General features: G+C 44.1%; 1 protein-coding gene across 1 annotated transcript in view; it reads left to right on the plus strand.

Moving 5' to 3' along the window:
• Positions 1 to 3,656, plus strand: part of LOC137570632 (solute carrier family 12 member 9-like) — a 366,074-nt gene extending 362,418 nt beyond the window's left edge. The window contains exon 13 of the mRNA XM_068279330.1: positions 373 to 3,656. Coding sequence (XP_068135431.1) covers positions 373 to 1,181 — 809 coding nt within the window. The 3' untranslated portion in view covers positions 1,182 to 3,656. The remainder of the gene's footprint in view (positions 1 to 372) is intronic.
• Positions 3,657 to 25,291: the final 21,635 nt, after the last annotated feature.

A 25,291-nucleotide genomic window follows, 5' to 3' on the forward strand; every position in this document is an offset into this window, starting at 1 on the left:
TATTTACATCTGTACCTGGATGTGGGCTGGAATGTGTGCACACATTTCATATACAGCATTAAATTTACTCACTGTAAAACGTCTGAAAGTTACATTAAATGAACTAAATTTGCATGTGGTATGAAGATGTTTGTAAAACAAATATTGCTTCCCGTGTCAGTAATGCTTATTTCATCATATTGCTGAATATTCAGGAAAGCTTAGCATAGCTCATATATTCAGAATGTGCCTGCACCCAGAGTCATTACAGAACTTCTGCTTATTCTAATAACCCAGACGGTTATGTGCCAGGAATACAGTCCTTATGAGAGACATACTTCAGATCTGTACTGTTATTTATGCCTTTTAATCGAGTGCTTCTATGTTTTGCAGGGGGAATGAGGCCAAACACAGTAATTCTGGGGTTCTACACTCATTGTACACCCGAAGAGCTGCTAAAATATGAGGAGGAAGTGGAAAACCCACTTCCTGCAGTGCATAGGTCAACACACAGAAGGCAATCTTCTGAGCACATCTCTCCGTGGGAATATGTTGCCATTGTCTCAGATTCTATAAAGATGTCCAAAAACGTGGTGCTAGCTAGGTATTTCTCAGAGTTTGACAGGTCTAGTTTCTGCAAAATGAAGGGAAAAGACACCTATATCGATGTGTGGCCACTCAACCTTCTGCGTCCAGACAGTGCCATTTACGTGAACACCTGCAGCTTGTTCCTGCTCCAGATGGCTTGTGTGTTGAACATGGTGCGATCCTGGAAAAAATCAAAACTGCGCCTGTTTCTTTGTATAGAGAGAGATGGTGGACTGCGTGGTCAAGAGGTGAAACTAAAGCAGCTGCTGAAAGAACTCCGCATCAAGGCCTCAATTCACACAGTAATATGGGATCCTGTGGTTGCTCTACACTGGCATAAGCAGGTTAATTCAGATCCTGCTGAAGAAGCCTACTTGAATTACCCAAACAACTCACTGAAAATTTCCGATGACTATTTGGAAGCTGTGAATAAGATGATTCTGGGACAGAATCCCATGGCTCCTCCAGTTGTCAGATTCTTGTATCTCCCTCGCCCCCCTGCAGACACAGCTGTTTACAACAGGTTCCTTCACCAAGTGGAGATGATAAGCCGAAATTTGGGTCCCACACTGCTCATTCATGGTGTCACTCCTGTCACTAGCACTGAACTCTGATACACCTGAAGAGCATTAACTGTACAGCAGGCAGGAACGAGCTGTGCCCTTTATAGAAGTCATCTTGTTTTATACACTTTGTGCCTGTGCCACGAAACCCAGACTGACCTGACTGTAATACAGACATATTGTACTGAGTTTTAGGCACCATCAGTGATATGAATAAGGGATGGATTTTGTTTCATTCTGGTGCTAGCTACTGTGATGCAAGAATAACCTGAGTTAGACATTGTTAACTCTTAGTCTAACATTAGCAGGTTTTTTCATTTGCAGTTTAGCGATATAATCAGAACACATCACTGCTTGAAATATGCATTTTGCAGTGTGTGCATATATCATGATCTATATGTGCAACCTAAATGTGACTTTCGTAAAGGCCAAATCCAGACACAGAACTAAATTTACCACCTAACAGTTTTTGGAGCACAATGCCCACATGCTGTTTTTTTGTTTAATACGGTACATGTATTCCTCTTTTAACTATACAGTCTTGTCAGATAGAGCAACTCAACCTAGCAGGCTTTGTGAATAAGGCCACTGCTTTATGATGTACTGTAAGGGCATATACTCAGTGTGTGGTCAATTCCCCTTAGTATTTCCAACACTGTTCCACTGCCCACTAAATATATTCAATACAACATTTCAGGTTAAAAACATTCCAATAACCTTTATTTGCAATATAAAATCACTGCGATGCTACCTCAGCTCAAAGGAATTGGGAGTGTTTGCAGTCCTCAGTCCATTGTCTCTCAAAGCGGGACTGAAATATTGTTCAAAATATCAATAATAAACATACCACCGGCTTCTCCATTTTTCCCTTTAGACAGTCAAGTAATTTTCGCCGCTCCCCACCGCCGCAATCACTGGATTTTTAATTTCTTCTGGCCTTCCGGGCTCCTGTCAAGATGGCCGTGATCTATAACTACTTCCAGGACATAATGCGTGTTCACTTGCTGCTGCACCTGTGCACGAGAGGACTCCCAGCACTAAGCATGCTCAGTTTCTCCTCTCGTGCGCTCAAAACTTTCATTCTGCTCGTTCACGCACGGCGCTGGCTACCCTGCGCTGAAAGAACAAGCATGGAGGGGCAGAGAAAGGGCGGAGACGGAGCAGACGCAAGCAAGAGAGGTCATAGAGACAGCAGAGCCTTGTCAGCTCGGCATCGACTTGTAAGTCGATGATTTTAACGGTCAGAATTTGGCACCGGGAGAGCCTGCAGAAAGGTAACTAAACTGCTCAGAAGTATGTAAACCTTAAAGGGACATACCTACATTATCAATTTATTGCAAAAAAAAACATTTTACAGTTCCACTTTAAGCCTCATACACATGTACACGGAGTGTCACCCACAGGGATGAGGAGTAACACAATTTGGGGACAAACTCTGTACAGATGCATTGCTGGCCTGTTAGCTAGCAATGCGGTCTGTTGTTATGGAGAGGGGTGGAGGGATAACACATGATACATGAGTAGCAGGAGGAGTAAAGAGGAGAACGATAGCCTCAGCCTGACCTCAGACGAGTGTCACCGCACACACACTAGTCATTTGTCAGTGGGGGCCTCGACTTGCTGCCTCAGCTGAGAAACATCTAGTGTATGTGCCTTAGGGTATGTACACAGGTATAATAAATGTATCCGATCTGATCGAGTGACATTGCAGGGATGACACTGTACAGTGTTGCTAGCCTGCAGCCTAGCGATGTTTCCTGTTCCTATGCCAGAACGGGGAGGCTGACAGAGCGGCATGCTTTGTTATGTCACATGGCAGCCCGGGTGAGAGGGGATAACAAAGCTCTCACCTGGTGATTGGTCAAATCGATCCGCCTGGCTGATCTCTGGCCGAGGCATTGGAGGATGCTGTACACATGCTAGTTTCTCAACAGAGGCGTTTGTTATCCATTCCCAAGTTTCGCCTTCTTGATTGCCTGCTTAGTTTGAATAATACCAGAAACAATTAAAAGAAAATGCATTAGGGCCAGTTCACAGTGTTCAGTTGCATTGCATAATAATTCTGCATGTCAGCTCACTGCCCATGCAATTCTATGGGCCTGTTCACAGTACTGTGTTGTACATCTGTTAACGTCTATGTCCAGTGTCCATTGCAGTTCACAGTCATTATAATCTGTACGACTGAACATTGAGAAGCTGCTCAGAAACAGGATCTTTAATTCATATATGGTGGACATGTAAGTCAGTACCGCCGCTTTGGCTTGATACTGAGAATCTTATTAATACTAGATTGCATATTCAGTGTAAATTATCCCGCCGGAATGCGCTATTGGGCTTTCCCCTTAAGGGATTCCTAAAACCAATCAAGAAGATAATTAACTTTATCCTGCTTGCTGTTAAATGGGTTATTGCGATGTCTCGGAAATCACCTAACTAGCTTTTAAGCCCGGCTATATGTAAAATAGAACAAATATGTGCTAATGACCGCATGCTGGACAGATTAGAGGGGACTGAATTGCAGACAAATGTTATATGTAAAGGTCCGTACACACGCCGGTCTGGAGGCAACGACGGGTCCGTCGTCACCTCCCGCTGGGTGGGCGTTCCAACGACAGTCCGGCGTGTGTACGCACTGTCGGCGGACTAATACGGCTGTTTCTGAGCGATCCGCCGGGCAGATCGCCGGGCAGATCGCTCAGTATCAGTCCGCCGACAATGCGTACACACGCCGGACTGTCGTTGGAGTGGGTGGTGACGACGGACCCGTTGTTGCCTCCAGTCCGGCGTGTGTACGGACCTTTATTGAGATGCGGAGCATTGTCTCCTCGGACTGGCTAATGGAGGTACTTAATTCCCACTATAGCATTCCACAGCATATCCCAAGCAGTAAAACATATGAAAGGACAATTTATGTAATATCTACTTTGTTATAGTTTTATACAACAACTGTTAAAAATACATAACATTGCGTGTTTTGATGACTTTTATATGTGAATAGTGGTACACATTTAGATGCAGAACAATTACTGTAAACTAAATTACACATTTTTTTTGTTTTGGGCAGCATGGTGGCATAGGTGGGCATCACTGTGGCATGCTGCCCATTTAAAATGAGTCATAGATTACTTTTCTCCTTTCTTGCTGTCACTTTCAGTAGGTAGTATAAATCTGACAGAACCGACAGGTTTTGGACTAGCCCATCTCCTCATGGGGATTTCTCAGGGTTTTCTTTATTGTCAAAAACACTTAGTGAATGGCAGTTGCTCCGTCCAACTACTAAAAAGGTATGCAACGAGCAGGGAGGCTGGCCAGCATTTTTATATAAAGCCTTTTCAAGGGTTGTCTTTGTAAAAAAAAAATAAAGACCATGCTGAGAATCCCTCATGAAGACATTGACTAAACCAAAACCTGTCGGTTCTGTCACATTTCTACTACCTACTGTAAGTGACAGCAAGATGGGAGAAAGGTAATTTATGGCTCATTTTTATGTGGCAGAAACATACTTCTTATTTGTATGTGTTTACATGTATTTTAAATTTTAACATTTTTCGCCATAGTGCCCTTTTAAGTGTGCTAACAATGCCTTATCACTGGACCCTGATGAATGATGCAGTATACTTGCATTACTGGTTTTAGCTTTTTTTAAAATATTAACCTTCCTGGCGGTAAGCCCGAGCTGAGCTCGGGCTATGCCGCACAGGAAGATATCTCAGCCCCTGGTGCAGCGATTTTGCCCATTTAAAGTGCTGTGCGTGCAGCTAGCACTTTGCTAGCTGCGTGCACAGCTTGATCGAAGCTGCTCTGCGTCGATCGTCCGCACGCAGCGGCGGAACAACCCTCCCCCGCCAGAGCCCTGCGCTGCCCGGACCAATGAGTTCCGGGCAGCGCTATGGGCTGGATCGGAGGCGTCTGACGTTAGGACGTCGGCTGACGTTCATGACGTCATTCCGATCGTCGCCATGGCGACAGGAGAAGCCAAACAGGGGAACGCGTTATGTACGCGTTCCCCTGTTTGCTATTGATGCCGGCGACGATCGCACTAGAGGGACACATGCACCCTCTAGTGGTGTTTCATGTAGCTACCACTCTGGTAGCTTTACATGAAACAAAAAAAAAAAATTTTTAAATGGATTTCTGCCTATTTGGCAGAAAAAATAAACTGCCAGGAAGGATAACATGTTATCTTTCATATGCACAGTATAAGCTGTTATTCTGTCTTTATACTGATAGTAAACTGTGTGTTAATACTTGCTACAATTTGGGCCTTCTAAGCTCTAGAGCAGATATTGCATACAGAGGACTAACAATGAGTCAGGAAAGCAGTGAGTCACATGACAGTATTTTGCTGGAACATTTAAACATTTGAGTAAGGCAGGAAGATGTGCTATTAAATTAGAACCTGTTTTAAGACAGAACATTATGAGTGACCAAGCAAGCCTGACCTAACAATTATTTGTCACTCTCACTTGGATCATAAAAGACCTACAGGAGTACTTTTAAAAATTGAAAATGCCACATGAATTTTAAATGTTATACATTTTTGCGACAGTTGTCCTTTAAAGGGAATCTGAAGTGAAAATAAACGTATGATACAATGATTTGTATGTGTAGTACAGCTAATAAATAGAAGATTAGTAGCACAGATATGAGTCTAATATTGTTTCCAGTACGGGAAGAGTTAAGAAACTTCTGTTGTTATCTATGCAAAAGAGCTTATTTGAGCTCTGTGAATTTATAAAGTCGTGGATAGCGCTGTCTTTTGAAGCTCTTATCTCAACTGTCTCTCATTGTTTCTTCTTTGTTTATGGTTTTTCTACATAGAAAAGTTGAAAGCGTCACTAGCCTGCTCTGTGAAATAATTTAAAATGCTGAGTATATTGTAAAAACTGCAATTATTAGAGAATGATGCAGAGTTATAACAAAAAGCTATATACAGTACTTGAAAATAAAAATATGACACAATTTTCTTTGCTACTAATGTTCTATCAGTTATCCGTATTACACAACCAATACATTATATCTTTATATATTTTGCCTTCAGTGTTTAAGGAAGGTAAGTATGGAACCTGGGACGCCTCTTGTCTCGGGTACACTTACAGTGTTAGCTGAATTTCTTTAAAAAATATCTTTTTTTTTCAATTTAAAAGTTTATTGAAACATTTTTTTGTTAAAGTACAGAGTGTCAGATATATATTGTATATTACGGATTATATGTTTAATACACAGTGCAGGATATTGAACATGTGTTAGAGGCCAGGGTTTGAGAACGTTCAGATGCAGGGGACATTTCTCAGTTTATATTAAGGGGGGCCTTTAAAATGGGTCCGATTCGTTGTCTAGTCTGTACCATCGACAGGCAAAGCCATCATATGTCTGGTGGTTCAGAACTGATAGATCAATAGGGATAGGTTTGAAGATGGACCAATTGTAAAATAGTTTTGGTTATACGGAATCACCAACAGATCCCCTAGGGCAGGTGTTCCTATGTGAGGAGTAAATAAGGCGAAGCTATCAGGTATGTGGATACCTCGTACATCTGAACAGATCCCATCTCCCAGCCCAGTAACATAAAACACTTAAAAAAACTACTGAAGGAAACAAAAAGTATACAGAAAAAAATTAAAGGTCTGGCATTTTCCTGATATCTCGAACGAGGAACTGTGGGTTAGGAGGGATAGAGATCTCGTCTAGAAGTATTTGAGAAGTTTAAGAAGTTTGGAACATTTAAAAGGTTCAGAAGTTATATCCAATTTAACACCAATGGGGGTGAGTTATTTTGAGATTGATTAAATCTTTTGGAGATGGGCTTCCATTTCTTGTAAATATTCCAAATTCATTTTGAGTTTTAGGTAGTTTGGGAGGTCATTGGTGCCCCAATTGCTTACTATTGCTTGTCTAGTTATTAGTAATATTTGTGAGATTGTGCTTCTATATTGGGTTGGAAGGTGTCTAATTTCCGTATGAAGGACTGCCATTTGAGGTTTGAGATCTAGCTGGAACTTTAAAAAATATCTTATCCGCTTTTATTTTGAAGAAAATCTGAGCAAGGTTTGTTGACTTACTTTGTTCTGCACCGTCCTCCAGCCTTGAGAAACCCCATTAATTTGGATCTATTGTGTTAATGTTCTAAAGATTCATAGATTTGTGTATCCTAATTGTATTTTTTGACAGTTCACAGAAAGGAATGTATACAGATTGTGCAAGCTGTGAGCTTTAGAAATTAGACATTGTAGACCATATCTCAGGGTCTTTGCTTGTGTGTGAATAGCTGCCTGTGAATAAAAGCTGCTTGACCCCTCGCTGTCCCTCTACTATGATATACATCAGCACATTCATCTCTAGCATGAATGCAGACTAACACAGAGCAGAACAATGCTGCAACATGTCGGTGGGCACAGACTGCGCTATCACTTTATGAAGGCAGGAATGTGCTATTTCAAATGTTTCTTGTTTTTCGGTGACTGTGTTTGGCAGGCTGTCTGTTCACTATAGAGACGAGCACATGCTCTGGGTACAAGAGCACAGACTTTGGTACAAGAGCACTTCTGTAGTTACTGTGCAATAGCCATATCCTCTTTTGTGATCCCCACTGAGGCTACAATAAGGCCATTTTTCCAGCTGCTACAGTTAATGGGATGAACCTGTACTTTGCCTGCAGCCAGTGCTTGGAGAAGTCGCACGTGGAATTTTGCTATTGCAGTCAGTGTGGTCGCCACGGGCGCACAGCCTCTGCACAGCGGACAGTCAGTGTGACTCATGTTATTTATTGCTACACTGAAGCAAATCTATGCTACAAAATCTGTTGCATTTTTATACTGCTATCCTATATATACAGTTTGTATCCGTCGCTAAATCTAAAATATATGTCATGTTCTTCTCTGCTTTGTATTAAAGACGTTTCATTAAATAATAGTAATCATCATGAGCAGCATTTACATATTCACCTATCTATGTAGATTAAAGCTACCTTTACATTTTGGTATGATTTGAATCAATAAACTGAAAAATACATTTCAAAACCGCAATTGTGGAATAATGCCTCGTCTCTATGATTTATGAGCTGATGGAACATAATTCACTGTAAGTTGTAGCCATGGCATACATATAAGTGTTTAAGTGTGTGCAAAAGGCCAGATATGTGTATTCTTCCAGAGCAGCCAGTTGTGGCACTTAGCATGATAGAAGACCTCTTGGAGCAGAATAGAACCTAGGCACACATGCAATAGACTTGATACATAGCGTATAAATGCTAAACCAGGCTGTCCGTAAGACAGGAGCTATAGATTGGGAATTTGTGTGAATATGGGGTAGCTATGTGAGACCCAAAAAAAGCAGTTATGGAGAATAATCAGACAAGCATCCCCGATCTTGCTAATGTGTATTGGGGTCACGCCAGGGAAGTCCATTGGGTAGATTGGAAATGTTAATAACGGTTACTTTTTAAAAACATTCACCTACAGAAGATCTTTGAAGATGTTACCCTTTTTGTATATACATATATATGTGTGTGTGTGTGTGTGTGTGTGTGTGTGTGTGTGTGTGTGTGTGTGTGTGTGTGTGTGTGTGTGTGTGTGTGTGTGTAGTATAAATATAGTGGATGTGTGGTTTGAGACATTGCCAATACTGCAGCATGTTTATAAATTACATCAGACACACTAAGAGGAGGTCCCTGCCCTTGTGAGCTTACAGTCTAGAGGGTAATGGGTTGGAGACATTAGGGATGCAGACACAGGGGTGAGGCAGTAAACCTCCAATGCTACCTATTGCAAATTATAGGCTTGTCTGTGTTCTGAGAGTATGTTTGAAGGTTTCCAGACTTGGAGCATACCTTCCTGGCTGTGGGAAAGTGTTCCAAAGGAGAGGTGATGCTCACGAGAAGTCCTGGATGCAAGAGTGAGAGGATTTGCCTAAGCTAGGGGACAAAGAGGGTCTCCTGGGAGGAGGGAAGGTTCCGGGTGGGATGATATCTGATAATTAGTGAGGAAATGTAAGGAGGTGACAACTCATGCAGTACTTTGTATGATAGGATGAGGAGTTTAAACTGAATCATTTGGATAACAGGTAGCCAATGGAGAGATTGGCAGAGAGAGGCTGCATCAGATGAGCGGGAGGAGAGGTGGGAGAGGTAGGCATATACAGTATATATGCTATTCAGTAGCTGTGATAAGCATAATGACTTGCTGGTGCTCCCTAATGCAGTGACAAAGGTTTCATTGCACCATGGAAGTTTTTAAAGCGTAACTGTAAATAGTTTTTAAACACAGTGTTTCACTTACCTGGGGCTTCCCCAAGCCCCCAGCAGCCGTCCTGTCCCGCGCCGGTCTTGCCCGAGCCTCCGTTCTCCCGCCGCTAGCTGCTTTCGGTTTCGCCACCGGGCCACTGCGCCTGCATGGCTCTGGCCACGTGTATCCTTTTTTCGCGTCCCCTGCTATTGCAGAGGGGAACGCAAAGAAAAGATATACTTGGCCAAAGCCGTGCTGGCATCGACTTAGAAGTCTAGGAACAGAACGAAACGGCGGCGGGAGAACGGAGGCTCGGGCAGGACCGGCGAGGGACAGGACGGCTGTTTGGGGCTTGCAGAAGCCCCAGGTAAGTGAAACACTGTGTTTAAAAACTATTTACAATTCCACTTTAAACCCTGATATGTTAAATAGGATTAGTAGCTGCAAAAGTGGAAATTTTCTGCACTTTTGAGCAGCACAAACCAAATTTTATGCAATACTATGCAAAGCATGCACGCAGCACTGGAGGTCCCCAGACTCCATAAGAAATATATAAATACAGAGGGTACTGCAGCACACAACAGGAAACAGTGACAGGGGCTCTTGGTTACGCTTTAACGCGTTTAAGCTCACCAACTGCGCCAAAGTGAGCTTAAACGCGTTAAAGCGTAACCAAGAGCCCCTGTCACTGTTTCCTGTTGTGTGCTGCAGCACCCTCTGTATTTATATATTTCTTATGGAGTCTGGGGACCTCCAGTGCTGCGTGCATGCTTTGCATGGTATTGCATAAAATTTGGTTTGTGCTGCTCATCCCTTGGCTTATATTATTTTCCCCTGTGAGTGTGCATAACCACGCCCACCTCTAGCACAGTTAAGCATATAAATGAGTGGTGCTCATAGTTCAGTTAATAGCTAGTAGAAGGTGAGGTGTTTTTAATTTCATTTCTCCCATTTAGCTGACCCCTGGGCTTTTGGCATGGTTCCCACTAGAACGCTGATAAAAACTAGCATTTTTGCCTGGTTAGAGTAGGACTCACCAGATTGGGGACACTTTGGCGCAGTTGGTGAGCTTAAACACGTTAAAGCGTAACCAAGAGCCCCTGTCACTGTTTCCTGTTGTGTGCTGCAGTACCCTCTGTATTTATATATATATATATATATATATATATATATATATATATATATATATATATATATATATATATATATATATATCATAGTGCCTGAAGGAAGAAAATTGTTTAAGAAATTCATTAAAACGCTTGCTTTAATGGGCTGATAGACTGTAATGCAGCTAGGATGACGTATTATAACACATTGGGTGCTCTTTTTTAAGTTTTTATATTTACCATTTTTTATCACTGTGGGCAGCACGGTGGCATAGCAGATAGCACTTTCACCTTGCAGCGCTGTCCCCGCTTTGAATCCCAGCCAGGGCACTATCTGCACCGAGTTTGTATGTTCCCCCCGTGTCTGTGTTGATTTCCTCCAGGCACTCTAGTTTCCTCCCACATTCCAAAAAACATTCTGGTAAATTCATTGGCTGCCCCCTAAAATTGTACCTAGATGACGATGCATACATTACACGATACATTCACAGACATATGACTATAGTAGGGATTAGATTGTGAGGGACAGTTAGTGACAAGACATCTATACTATGTACAGCGCTGCAGAAGATGTTGGCCCTATATAAATGCTAAATCATATTAATCACTATAACTATTTAAACTAGTGTTCCTACTATTTCAATAAAATGTTGTATGTGACCTTTTGCAGGTCATTTGTTGGATATGCATTGTACTGTCCAAACGTATTACAATCCATTTTTTTATTTTATCGTAACTGCTTTTTATTAATTTTAACTTTTCATTTTTCTCCTGAAATGCTGCGCAGTTAAGCCCCAGTTATGTCATTAATAATTGATGAGAATTTTCAACATCGGGACTGTCCATCATATATCCCTGTCATTCATTTTCATTTTTACTACACTAATAATAATGAGAACTGAACTGCAATGTACCATAAAAATGCTGATTAATAAAGGCATGACAATGTACTATTGGGATAAGACTTATTAAGAAGACTTAAGTCTGAAATCTTGTAGGATGCCTGACAAGCACAGAAGATCAAGCATCTTAGTGCCATAACCAAGTGACATTGGCCTTGATGCACTAGTGTTCAAAAAAGGAAGCTGATTTTGCTCCTTAAAGTATGAGGGTCAGCCATACTATGCCAGGGAAAAAAACACATATATAAGTAGATAAATACTTGTTCTGCTTACATAACATATTTATTGTACTGTCCACATTTTGATTTAAATGAATTATGCATAGTATATAATATATACTATAGTAAATGAAGAGGATTCTGTTCCTGGCAGTCTCCATGTCTTTTTCCCATTGTCTGAAGCTAAATCCTGATATCATTTCTTCTCTTAGTTCTCCTCCAATTTGCTGTGTCATTCTGGCTTGCTTTCTAACCACATGTGAGCACAGCATCAGATCTCAGCCTGTCACTCAGCCCAATCAGAGAGGAGCAGGAATTTGGGAGGGGAGATGACAAACTTCCCTCTCTCACTGTCTTCAGCGAGGGTGAGAGAATAGAGCTTGGTATACTGAGATAAGATAATTACAGCAGAGACATTTCTGAATAGTTAGTAGAGCTTGCACTGTAGAGTTAGATTCAGCATTGTAAGCAGTGCAGTGTATAAATGGAATTTGATTTTGCGGCTGACAATCCCGCTTTAAGGCTGTGTTTCCACATGCAACAATTCACATGCTGCATCCAGCCATGGTAATGCAAATTTTCATCCAAATCCCCCTGCTTTGCCAATGCATGGCAATGATGATTCAGATTTGTTATCTGGAAAAATGCAGCAGACTCTATTCCCCTCCCCTATGCAATATGGATCTGAAATCACGTACGGGAGAACAGAAAGAATCATGCTGTGTGGAAACACAGCCTAAAAGGTAGATGAAGTGACAAGATGGGGATACATGTGTATGTACAGTCCCCAACATCCATAGATCATAGAGGAGGCGCCTACACTCTATGCCCTATGCTATCAAGGCACTTTGTGTTGACCTGAGGAAGCAGGCCATAAGCCGTGAAACGCGTTGTCAGATTGCTTTTTGAATGAAAACTTTTTTCCAGTTGAACTGGTGTCTATATCTTCTGGAGAGGTAAGCAATTACCTCTCTTTTTATTATATATTTTTTTTATTTGTATTTAAAAATACTAAAATAGAACACACATTTTGCGCCTCTATCCTACCCATTACCAGTCAGACCTCCTTTGGAGGTAATAGCTTTGCAGTTTTTCTGGAAAGTATACCGTACTACAGGAGAGCGACCATCCAGTATGCAGCAGGACCTGGAGTACCGAACAGGAACGGTTAATTCCCTGCATGCCTATACGGTGGTTGCAGGAACTGTAACCCATCTTTGTGAGTATAAATTTATATGATTTTATCCTCCATATACCTACAAATACTGCACCATAGGGATCCTGGTCTCTCCCTACTTCTCACCTAGGTATTCTTGGCCCTTACAAGACTCACCAAAGGGAAAAAAAAACCTATACATAGATCTAGGCTGTGCTGCTTTTTTCTCACTGTAAGAGTTAAAGGGGGAAGTGGGAAGAATAAGGAGGCTGCCATCTTCATTCCTTCCCAGAACCCATGTTTCTTCCCACTGGTGCCACGTGCACTTTTATCCCTAGAGTCTAGGATCAGTTTTGGGGCAAGCTAACTAATTATAAGAAAAAACTGTGGCACTTGAGAAAATCAAAACAAATGTATGGAGAATTTACAAACTCCATGAAGAAAGTGTCCCGGCTTATATACATATAAATTTGGAATGCTTGGAAAATGATTAACCAGATTAACTTATTAACCACTTAATCACCATATCTTTCTGTTAGTGTCCTAGTGGTCTTTCACTTCATTCAGTGAGGCTATGTTCACATTATAAATCGCCAATGCTATCGCAAGCGCTGAGTGATTTATTAAGAGTTTTATCAGTGCTTTTCCCTGCGTTTTTGTACTTAGAAAAGCACTTTTCTAAGTGTTTTTGCAGATTTGTTTTCTCACTTCCTGACGTCAGGAGGTGAACTCTTTGACCCAGAAATGAATAAATACAATGGGCTTGATTCACAAAGCGGTGCTAACCCAGTTAGAGACTTTAGGGGTGATAACCATTGCACCACACTGGTGAAAAGCCAGTTTAGGCGTGATAAGTTTAGGTGTGATAAGTTTAGGCATGATAAGTTTACATAAGTTTAGATCGCGCACAAAGTCCCGCACGCAAAGCAGCGCCATTAAACTCTATGCGAAGTGCGCCAGACTTTGCTAGCGCAAAACTTTTGATCAGCTGTGCACTGCGGTGCTAACCCAGTTGGTGCTTAAACTTATCACGCCTAAACTTATCACAAAACTTATCACGCCTAAACTTATCACGCCTAAACTTATCACACCTAAACTTATCATGCCTAAACTTATCATGCCTAAACTGAGTATCATGCCTAAACAGACTTTATCTGCATATCTGGCAATCATCTGCAGATCTGAAAATCCATCCTGGTGGATCTGATCTGCAGATGATCTGCAGATGATTGCCTGTTAAACAAGGTGTGTATGATGATCTGCAGATCTCATAGACTATGAATGCATTTTGCAGGAACGGATCTATTGCAGGAAGAGATCTTTTGCAGATAATGATCTTTTAAATGTGTACGGGCATCTCTGTGTGCAGCATCTTGCAAAGATTTTATCTGATGGGGAGTACAGCTCCATAGAATAGACTGTGTAGGTGTGGCTCTCATACTACATGGAATGGGGTAAAATTGGTCTGTGATCTTGCCTTTTCCAAAGACTTTTATCTCAAGTGTGTATGCAGCATTAGACTGCCTCTTTGCTGCCATCCACAGTTAAGCACTATTCCCCCCCCCCCCCCCCCCCCTCATCCATATATGACGTTACCTAATATGCTGCCTGCTACCACCACCATTATACCACAGCATATGTTATATGCAGGACAACAAGTGGGTTTCTTCCCTTTACCTAATGGTGCTCTTTCTCAGAGACCGCTTGCAATAACACTCATCCTGTTCATATTAACCATTCACAATCAATATCATGTGATGTGTCCCTGCATAATGTCATGACATCTGCTCTGACAGCGGATAATCCTGTTACAGAGGGAGATACTTCCTCAAATGGAACTTTAGATAATGATATTGCTATCAGTTTAATTGATTCTGCAGACAATGATGTTGAAGATAAACCAGACTCTGCCAAAAGTAATGTTGATGTGGAATCTGGTGCAAAAACTCCCTATAATTTTAATTTTGATCCGCTGACCAATGAGAATGTTTTTGGCGATTTAATGGTGGATTCTGAACGCAAGACTAAGTTCATGTCAGTTTTCTCTGGTGACCAGTACACCAGTAGTCTACAACCAGAACTTACTCTGCATTCAATTTGTAATACTCTTGAATGCTTATTAAAGTGCGTCTTTGGTGGGATGTCACCAGTTTAAAACACTATGGCCTCAATTCACTAAGCTTATCTCCTGTCTTTAATAACGTTTCTAGTAGCGCCCGGAGGATCTTGCGCGGCGGATGCGGACAAATTTCCGCATTGGAAAGTCCGTATGTCGGAACGGATGCGACCATATTTCCGCAATCCGTCCGGCGTTGTGGCGTCCGGCTATAGATATAACGCTATCTATCAGAATAGATAGACGCCTTAGGTACAATAAGAAGGGCAGGTACCGTCTGTATCCTAGGGCTTCAGGTGCTAATAGCTCGGCAGCAGTTGAGACTGAGGAGCCTATGCAGCTAGGCCATGTGCGCCTCACAGAGGCTGAAAGAACCAGAAGACGCAGAGAGGGTCTCTGCATGTAATGCGGAGAAAGGGGTCACATTGCACAAAACTGTGGTAGGAAGTCGGGAAACTCTTCAGCTTAGGTGTGGTTGGGGGTACCACCCTAAGCGGACTAGTTTCACCTCCAAAACAAGAGAACATTTTATTGCCCTGCTCCATAAATTGGGAAGGGCGAAACTTTCCTACCACAGCATTTGTGGATTCTGGGTCGACTGACAACTTTTTAGATCTGAGTTTTGCTTTAAGGTTAAATATTCCTGTACTTCCTGTAGAAAAACATTTGTACATTACAGCAATTGATGATTCTCCTTTGCAAGGAAAGTCCCCACTGTGCCAGACACCTCCTCTCTCGCTTCAAGTAGGAGCTCTGCACAAGGAGATCATACAGTTCTTTGTTTTAATAATGTCTACCTCTACGGTGATATTAGGTTTACCCTGGTTACGCTTACATTCTCCTCAGTTTGATTGGAGGGATAGGCAGTTGACTACTTGGTCTCCTTATTATTCACAACATTGTCTACAGAGTATAACTTTGTGTTCTACTAAGGTTCATGTGGAAGGAGTACCTCCTCAATATCAAGAATATTCTGATGTTTTTTGTCCTCGGGCAGCAGATCAGTTACCCCCTCATAGACCCTTTGACTGCCCAATAGATTTGAAACCAGGAACCATGCCTCCTAGGGGCCACTTATATAATCTCTCTCCCCTGGAAAAATTGGCCATGGATGATTACATTCAGGAACATTTACAGAAGGGTTTCATCCGCCCTTCGAGATCTCCTGCGGGGGCCGGATTCTTTTTTGTTCAGAGAAAAGACGGAGGTTTGCGCCCCTGTATTGACTACAGGGGTCTAAATAAGATCACGATTAAGAATCGTTATCCACTACCGCTGATCGATGATCTGTTCACACAAGTTTCCGAGGCTTCTGTATTCACAAAGTTAGATCTGAGGGGGGCCTACAATTTGATCCGTATTAGGGAAGAAGACGAGTGGAAGACGGCGTTCAACACCCCCAAGGGGCATTACGAGTACCGTATTTCGCGCCGTATAAGACGCTCCGGAATATAAGACGCACCCAAGTTTAGAGGGCAAAAACCTGGGAAAAAATATATATATTAAATCTGGTGCGTCTATATTCCAGGAGCGTCTTTGTACATGTTGTGTCCTCCCGTGTACCTTATCTCTCCACCTGTGTGCCCCATCTGTCCTTCTGTGTGCCATCTCCCACATGTGTCCTCCTGTGTCCTCTCCCCCATGTGTCCTGTGTGCCCCTTCTCCCCATGTGTCCTGTCTTCCACATGTGTCCTCCTGTGTCCTGGCTCCATGTGTCCTCCTGTGTCCTGGCTGGCTCCATGTGTCCTCCTGTGTCCTGGCTGGCTCCATGTGTCCTCCTGTGTCCTGTCTCCATGTGTCCTCCTGTGTCCTGTCTCCATGTGTCCTGGCTGGCTCCATGTGTCTTAACTGGCTCCATGTGTCCTGGCTGGCTCCATGTGTCCTGGCTGGCTCCATGTGTCCTGGCTGGCTCCATGTGTCCTGGCTGGCTCCATGTGTCCTGACTGGCTCCATGTGTCCTGGCTGGCTCCATGTGTCCTCCTGTGTCCTGTCTCCATGTGTCCTCCTGTGTCCTGTCTCCATGTGTCCTGGCTGGCTCCATGTGTCTTAACTGGCTCCATGTGTCCTGGCTGGCTCCATGTGTCCTGGCTGGCTCCATGTGTCCTGGCTGGCTCCATGTGTCCTGGCTGGCTCCATGTGTCCTGGCTGGCTCCATGTGTCCTGGCTGGCTCCATGTGTCCTGGCTGGCTCCATGTGTCCTGGCTGGCTCCATGTGTCCTGGCTGGCTCCATGTGTCCTGGCTGGCTCCATGTGTCCTGGCTGGCTCCATGTGTCCTGGCTGGCTCCATGTGTCCTCCTGTGTCCTGGCTCCCCCACGTGTCATTCTTTGACTGCCTCCCCGCATGCCTCAGCTTTTCCCCTCTATTTTCCTCCCTCCATGTGCGCATCTCAACCCGCCCCCCGCGTCTCAGATATGCCCGCTGTAAATCCTTCCCCCCTGTGTGGGCAATCACTGTGCCTGGCTCCCCCGCGTGCCTTAGCGTTTCCCCTCTATTTACCTCCTGCCCCCCTCCATGTGCGCATCTTCCCGTTCCCCCCCCCCCCCCCGTGTCTCCGATGTGCCCGATGTAAATATTTCCCCCCTCCGGGTCTGTAGCTACAGCGGCTTACCTAATACATGCCGCCGCGAAGTCTGCAGACAGCCGGCTACTCCATATGTTTCCTCTACTGCGCGGCTACTGATGACGCAATCAGTACAGGCCGCGCAGTAGAGGAAACATATGGAGTAGCCGGCTGTCTGCAGACTTCGCGGCGGCATGTATTAGGTAAGCCGCTGTAGCTACAGACCCGGAGGGGGGAAATATTTACATCGGGCACATCGGAGACACGGGGGGGGGGGGGGAGATGCGCACATGGAGGGGGGCAGGAGGTAAATAGAGGGGAAACGCTAAGGCACGCGGGGGAGCCAGGCACAGTGATTCCCCACACAGGCAGGGAATCCCCAATGGCGGCGGGGCGGCGGTTTATAGCGGCGGGCGTTCGCAAGTTGGGGATTCCCTGCCTTTGCCGTATAAGACGCAGGGACTTTTTCTCCCCATTTTTTGGGGAGAAAAAGTGCGTCTTATACGGCGGAAAATACGGTACTTGGTGATGCCTTTTGGGTTGTGCAACACTCCTGCAGTTTTTCAGGAGTTTGTTAACGAGATTTTCAGAGAGGTACTGGGTCACTTTGTAATCGTCTACTTAGATGATATCTTGATATTTTCTAAAAATCTCACTGAACATCGCCAACATGTGAAGTATGTGTTACAAAAACTCAGGGAGAATCAATTGTTTGCAAAATTAGAAAAATGTGTTTTCAAGGTAAAGGAGATTGCCTTTCTTGGATACATTATCTCCACGTCAGGGTTGTCCATGGATCCCAAGAAGGTCTCTGCTGTGACGGATTGGCTACAACCATCTGGGCTTAAAGCACTACAGAGATTCTTGGGATTCGCAAACTATTATAGGAAGTTTATCAAGGGTTTCTCTTTGGTGGTGACTCCGCTTACTAATTTGGCAAAAAAGGGGCTGATGCCGCTCATTGGTCAGAAGAAGCATGTGCGGCATTTTCCTCTCTGAAAGAGGCATTCTGTTCTGCTCCTATATTACGTCATGTAGATGTTGCTTATCCATTTATAGTGGAGGTGGATGCCTCGGAGGTTGGAGTGGGAGCAGTATTGTCTCAACGTTCAGGACTTCAAGGCAAGCTTCATCCCTGTGCTTTTTTTTCTAGAAAGTTCTCCCCTGCCCAGAGAAATTATGGTGTTGGAAACAGGGAATTATTGGCCATCAAGCTTGCTTTTGAGGAGTGGCGCCACTGGTTGGAGGGGGCAGAGCATGTAATAACTGTACATGGATCATAAAAATTTACAGTACATTGAAAAAGTTAAAAGACTCACCCCTAGACAGGCTAGATGGGCTCTCTTTTATTCCCGTTTTAATTTCATAATTACATTTGCACCAGGGAGTAAGAACGTTAAAGCAGACGCCCTTTCTCATTGTTTTGAGCCTGAAACTGCTCCATCTCCTTCCCCAGAGAGTATTCTGTCAAAAGAGATCATCCTGGCAGCCACTGAAATAGTTGAAGATCTTGCTAGCCTCCTAAGTCCTTTTCAATTAGAAGTCCCAGAAGGGAAACCAGAAGGGGTTCTGTATGTCCCTTGTCTCTTGCGTCCCAAAGTGCTGCAGTTGTTTCATGGACACAAGAATGCTGGACATCCTGGCATTACCAGAACCCAAGAGTTGTTGTGTAGATCTGTCTGGTGGCCATCATTACAACCAGATTGCAGGGAATTTGTTAAAACCTGTACCGTCTGTGCCAGGAGCAAACCCTCCCGACTAGCTCCAGTCAGAACTTTACAGTCTCTGCCCTCCCCTCAGGAGCCATGGACGCACATTTCCATGGACTTTGTGGGAGAACTTCCGGTTTCCAATGGAAAGACTGTCATATGGGTAGTCACAGACAGATTCAGTAAGATGGCCCACTTTGTGTCTTTGGTGGTTTCCCTACTGCTCAAAAATTAGCAGATCTTTTTATTCAAAATATCTTTAAATTACACGGCATTCCGGAAAATGTTGTCTCGGACCGAGGGGTCCAGTTTGTCTCGATATTCTGGCGGGCCTTCTGTAAGGAGATGGGTATGTCGTTGTCTTTTTCATCAGGTTACCATCCGCAGACCAACGGTCAGACGGAAAGGATCAATCAGTCCTTGGAACAGTTCCTGAGATGTTATGTGGCGGACGCCCAACACCAGTGGGCGGAGTTTCTACCATTTGCTGAGTTTGCATATAACAATCTCAGGAATGAGTCCTCTGGTTATGCGCCTTTTCAAATAGTCAATGGGAAGTCTCCCAAATTTTCTCCCTTACCAGTGACGGCCTCTCCGTTCCCTGTTCTGGAGGAGTGGCAGGAATCTTTCAAGAGGATTTGGGCTAATGTCGGAGAAAATTTAAAAAAGGCTTTTTGCATACAGAAGAGGCAGGCAGATAAGAGACGATCTGCGGAGTGGGAGTTTAAACCAGGAGACAAAGTTTGGGTATCAACTCGTCATATAGCTCTGAGACAGCCGTCCGCGAAACTGGGGCCCAGGTATATTGGACCATATCCAATTTCCGAAAGGGTTAATCGCGTTACTTACAGAGTCAGTTTACCGCATTCTCTAAAGGTGGGGAAAGCCTTTCATGTGTAGCTCTTGAAGCCGACTGTTCAGGTGGATTCCCCCGCCCCCTCCTCACCCTGTCATGGTTGATGGTGAGCCTGAGTGGGGGGTTGAGGAGATTTTGGACTTCAGGCGAGTTCAAGGTTCAGTGCAGTATTTGGTGCATTGGAGAGGGTACGGTCTAGAGGAAAGATCCTGGGTCACAGCAGGTGATTTACATGCAGATAATCTTAGGAGACGGTTCCATGAGCTTCATCCTGACAGGCCAGGTGGGACGTGTCCGGAGTCCACGCCTAGAGGGAGGGGTACTGTAACAAAAATTCCACGACGCCGGACGGATTGCGGAAATATGGTCGCATCCGTTCCGGCATGTGGACTTTCCAATACGGAATGCGGAAATTTGTCCGCATCCGCTGCGCAAGATCCTCCGGGCGCACCAAACTCACCGGCGTGCTGCACATCAGGGCTCTGCCATCTTGCCTCTAGGGGGTGCGCGTGCGCGCCAGGCACGCCTTTATACCCCTGGAAAGTGTGTCAGCTGACCTGGAGGTCAGCTGACGTTTTTTGCCTGCCCTGATTGGTTGCTGCTTGGGGTGGAGACTTCTCTCCCAGGCAGTATATAAGGAAATGCTTTTCAGTCACACTTAGTCTGTGTTTGCGATACCCTGCGTCAGCACTCAGACCTAGTCAGTTCCTGTGTGACAATCCGGCAGGACCCCGGCTCTTATTACACTTAGCCAGTCTTGTATTTGATATTGCGTTATATACTGGTTTATCGCCAGTATATAGGCATATTGAACCATATTGATTTCTTGTGTATGACTCTGTGCCTGTCTTGACCATCCTTCTGTTTTCTGATTCTGTACTTTGCCAGCCCGTACCGTTATCGACTATTGGCTTGGTTTCTGACTATTCTCTCGTCTCACGTTTCTGTACTGTTGCCGCCTGATCTGTAGCCGAACCTCTATTTGTCTGACCTTTCTCCCTTCAGTGGAACGTCTCCCACTGTAGGGTAACTATCTGAGGCTTGCCTCTCTGAGACGCCCGCCCTAGCAGACCATTACTGCCAGAGGCCGAGATTCCTCCACTGCTTCCCTTGGAGGATCTCACACACGGGGTTCCCATTCAGAGGTATCCACACCTCTGAGGAATTACCAAGTGGTGAACATTCCACAAACTTGTGTATTTATTCTGCATTTTATTTTGTTGCACTGTTCGTGTGTCTACTCCCTTTTTGATCTGCCTGCATTATTAGCAATTCCGCAGATTGCTATATAATCGGGTCAATCCTTGTATTATTGGTGATTCTGCGGATCACCAATAATCAAGGCTCTGGGTGTGACACTGATCTTCACAGATCTTTACACTATTTTCCATCTTCTACTGATGTAAGAGGGGAACCTCGGGTGTCACAAACCTCTGGGGTACCTATACAGACCCTGTCTTATTATCAGTGCTCCAAAAAGAAATTGAGAAAAAAGAAAAGATGACCAAAACTAAGAAAACCAGGAGAGCAGGCAGGAAGCATAGAAAATCAACGACCCAGATAGTTCCTAATATACAAAGTGTGGTTAACCTTTCTAGTCGGGCTCTTACCCTTGACCAGACTGCGTTCCTTTCTAGGGGACTATCCTTTGCACCTTCCAATCATTTCAATTTGTTTAAAACCATTTTAGATCTTAATAAGTTTGTTAGAAATCTTGTAGTTAAGAAACATTTTTTTTATGATACTGGAATTTCCAACACCCAGGAGTCTCCGCCTGCTACTCAAATTAATGATGTCCCTTCTTTTTTAGACATTAAAACTCTCATGACATTACGGTCATTAGATGACACCACAGCACCAGGCATTAATTTGCAAGAAGTGGTTCCCGTTCAAATTTCCAATCCCTCTTTCTATCCTGTTAAAGCCAGATCTCCTGTAATAGACACATTTCAGGACCTTGTAGAGAGGGAGTTAAATGGCTTGACCAGGGCTTCCAGGACCCCTTCCGACCTCACCTCCTCCGAGCGTCGGGCTTTGAATGAATTACATGGTGATCCCAGTATTGTTATATGCTCGGCGGATAAAGGTGGGGCGGTGGTGGTCCTGGACACCTTGGACTATAGAGCAGAGGCCCTTAGACAACTGGGGGACGGAGATGTGTATCTACTCTGGGCTTGTAACCCCACGGGGGAGTACCTTTGTGAACTTCGGGTGCTGCTGGAACGCGGGGTGAACATGGGAGTACTTACCATGCGACTCTCCGTGTTCTTATGTCCATCGCACCCTGTTCTCCCCGTGTTCCACCAGCTCCCGAAGATTCACAAACCGGGCGTTCCCCCGAGGGGCCGACCAATTGTTGCTGGTATTGGCTCCTTGGGTGAGCGCTTGGGCGAGTGGGTGGACGCACATCTCCAGCCCCTGGTGTCTAGATTGCTGGGTTATCTTCAAGATAACTGGCATGTTCTTTCTAGTTATGACAAGTTTAGGTGAGATGGCGGTTTTTGGTGGGTGACCTTGGATGTCACTTCATTATATTCCTCCATTCCTCACGCGCTTGCTTTACAAGCATTAGAATTTCCCCTCACTACATATTCCTCTTTTGATTTTTCACTACAATCTTTTTTGCTAATGGCAGTTGAGAACCTTCTCACACACAATTTCTTCGTCTTTGGTTCTCAGTTTTATCTCCAGAGGTGCGGAGCTTCTATGGGAGCTAAGTTTTCTCCCTCCCTGGCCAACCTATACATGGGCTGGTGGGAGGAGCTCCGCATCTTTGGAGATGATAATCCTTTTGCCTCCCATATACAGTGGTATGGGAGGTATATAGACGATTTGTTAGTGTGGGAGGGTCCTCCTGACCTTTTGGAGTCATTTCTGAATTCAATGAATACTCATGCAACTTCGATTGATTATTTAGATCTCACTTTAATAGGTGATCCTGTGTCGCAATCAATTTCGACTCGCACTTTTCGAAAACCGACATCAGGTAACTCTATTCTTTTAGCTAATTCCTGCCATCCTAGACACACCATTGACGCCATACCTACAGGTGAATTTGTCAGGGCTATTCGTAATTGCTCTACCCTGGAGGGTGCCTACAAGGAGTGCAGTCTGGTCGAGTCTAGGCTACGGCAGAGAGAGTACACTGACAGGCAATTAAAAACCAGTCGCAATAAGGTAGCTAAATAATCTAGGGATGAACTTTTAAATGGTGACAAGGGCAGACGCAAACAAACAGGGAATGGTATCGTTACGTTCGTAATGGAATACAGTCTGGAATATAAAAATATTGTAGATACTATTAAGAAATACTTTCCAGTCTTACATTCAGACCCCAAATTGAAGCAGATTTTGGATAAAGGCTGTTGTTTTTCAGCCCACAAAACACGCACTCTAAGGTCTTTTTTGTCCCCCAGCCTTTTTAGGTCCCCTGCTTCTATATGCACCCCAACTTGGCTAAACACAGTGGGATCTTACCCTTGTGGTTTTACCACGTGTCATTATTGTAAGTGTCATCATAGAGGAACCTCCATTTTTTCTTATACAGCTAATAGGTCCTTTCCCATTTTGCAGTATATTAATTGTGATACTAAACATACAACTTATGTAATTTCTTGTACCAGTTGCCGCATCCAGTATGTGGGGTGCACCACCCGCAATCTTCGAGCGAGGATAGGTGAACACTACTGTGTGACCAACTGGAATACTTTTAAAAAATCCGTTGTATCAAAACATTTTGAGAACTGCCATAATGGGAACATGACTTTTTTCAGATATCAGGGAGTGGAAAGAGTGGTCTCTCCATTCAGGGGAGGTGATCACCAGAGACTCCTCCTTAAACGAGAGGCTTTCTGTATTCACCGCATGGGTACCCGCTCCCCTGCTGGTCTTAATAGTCGTTGGGATATTAGTCTAGTATATGATTGCTAGGAATGTTTTTCCCTTTCCCATTTCCCTTTCTTTTCCTGCCAGTCATTTTTTCTTCATATTTGTACCTTTTGTACGTAATTTTAACATTCAGGTGCTTTTATAATAACTTTGTTACATCTTTTGTACTTTTGCAATTATGCTATAATTCTATTTAGTAATGTTTATGATTAGATGTACTCTGTCTCTTTAAGATGTGTGTGTCTTTTGCTGGTGGAGTGGGTGTGAGTTTTGTCTCCCTCCCCTCTCCTCTGGCTATAAAGTCCTCGCCTCTTCCCAGAGATTGTATGACTATGATTACGGGCGAACTTTGAGCCCGATACGCGTCAGTCATTTTGTGGCATTTTCTGTGTCATTTCATATGGCTTTGTTCAATAAAGAATACCAGCTTTTATCACTTCTCTGTGTTTGCGGATCCTCCTTCACTTGATGTTATCTCTGGCTTGGCTCACCTGATCTTGCACCGGTGGAGTTTTCGCTTTTGTGGGTTTCAGAGCGTTTGGCCTTCTACTTGCAGTTGCATATAATTGTTGTGAGCTGGCCAGATATGTGTGTTAGTAGCCTTGCTACTTGCTCCTTGATTTTAACCACTATTTAATTTCAATGTATCACGATTGATTAATAAAGTTTTGATATTATTGCATATACATGAGATACCATTTTCTTCATATTTTTGATAATATTAGGCCCGGTTCACATTAGCGTTCGCTATCCGGATTTTCCGGATCTGATCCGGACCGCATACTGTGCAAACGGAACGTACGTTCCGCATAGCAATGCAAAGGCTATGCGGACGTTCACATGTGTCCGTTCTGTACAGTACGGAGCCGGATCGGATCCGGACTCCAGACTCTTTTGCAACATGCGCTATTTTTTGGGTCCGGCTCTCCGGCCCACGCACCCGGACCGGAGCCGGACCTGAGCCTGACAGCACCATCAAGAACACAGAAACCAATGGGGAACGGAAGGCACAGAACACACTGCCTACAAAAACCTGACGTTCTACCCCACTTCCTATGCGTATCCAAGGGGCCATTTCGGATGGGGACACATGGGCCAAGCATGTCTGGAGTGGAGCAGAAGTGACAGACGTGCTGGAGCTGTTTGGCAGAATGTCGGAGGTGGAGGTGAGGCCTACAGCGGAGGAACCTGATTCTACAGGTGCACCAGGTGCACCTTCTGCTGACCCCAACATTTTTTTTTTTAATTTCGCTATTTTTTGCCCACGGATGCGGATGGCAGCCTGATGCATGCCTGATACAAACGGTCCGGATCGGAACCGTACGGTTATGATCAGGATCAGGTCAGGATCCGGTCCGTTTACTTGCCAAAACGCAAGTGTGAACGGGAGCCTTAGACTGGTTATGTATTGGAATGCAGTGCT

This window comes from Hyperolius riggenbachi, chromosome 4, assembly GCF_040937935.1.
Source record: "Hyperolius riggenbachi isolate aHypRig1 chromosome 4, aHypRig1.pri, whole genome shotgun sequence".
NCBI lineage: Eukaryota > Metazoa > Chordata > Amphibia > Anura > Hyperoliidae > Hyperolius > Hyperolius riggenbachi.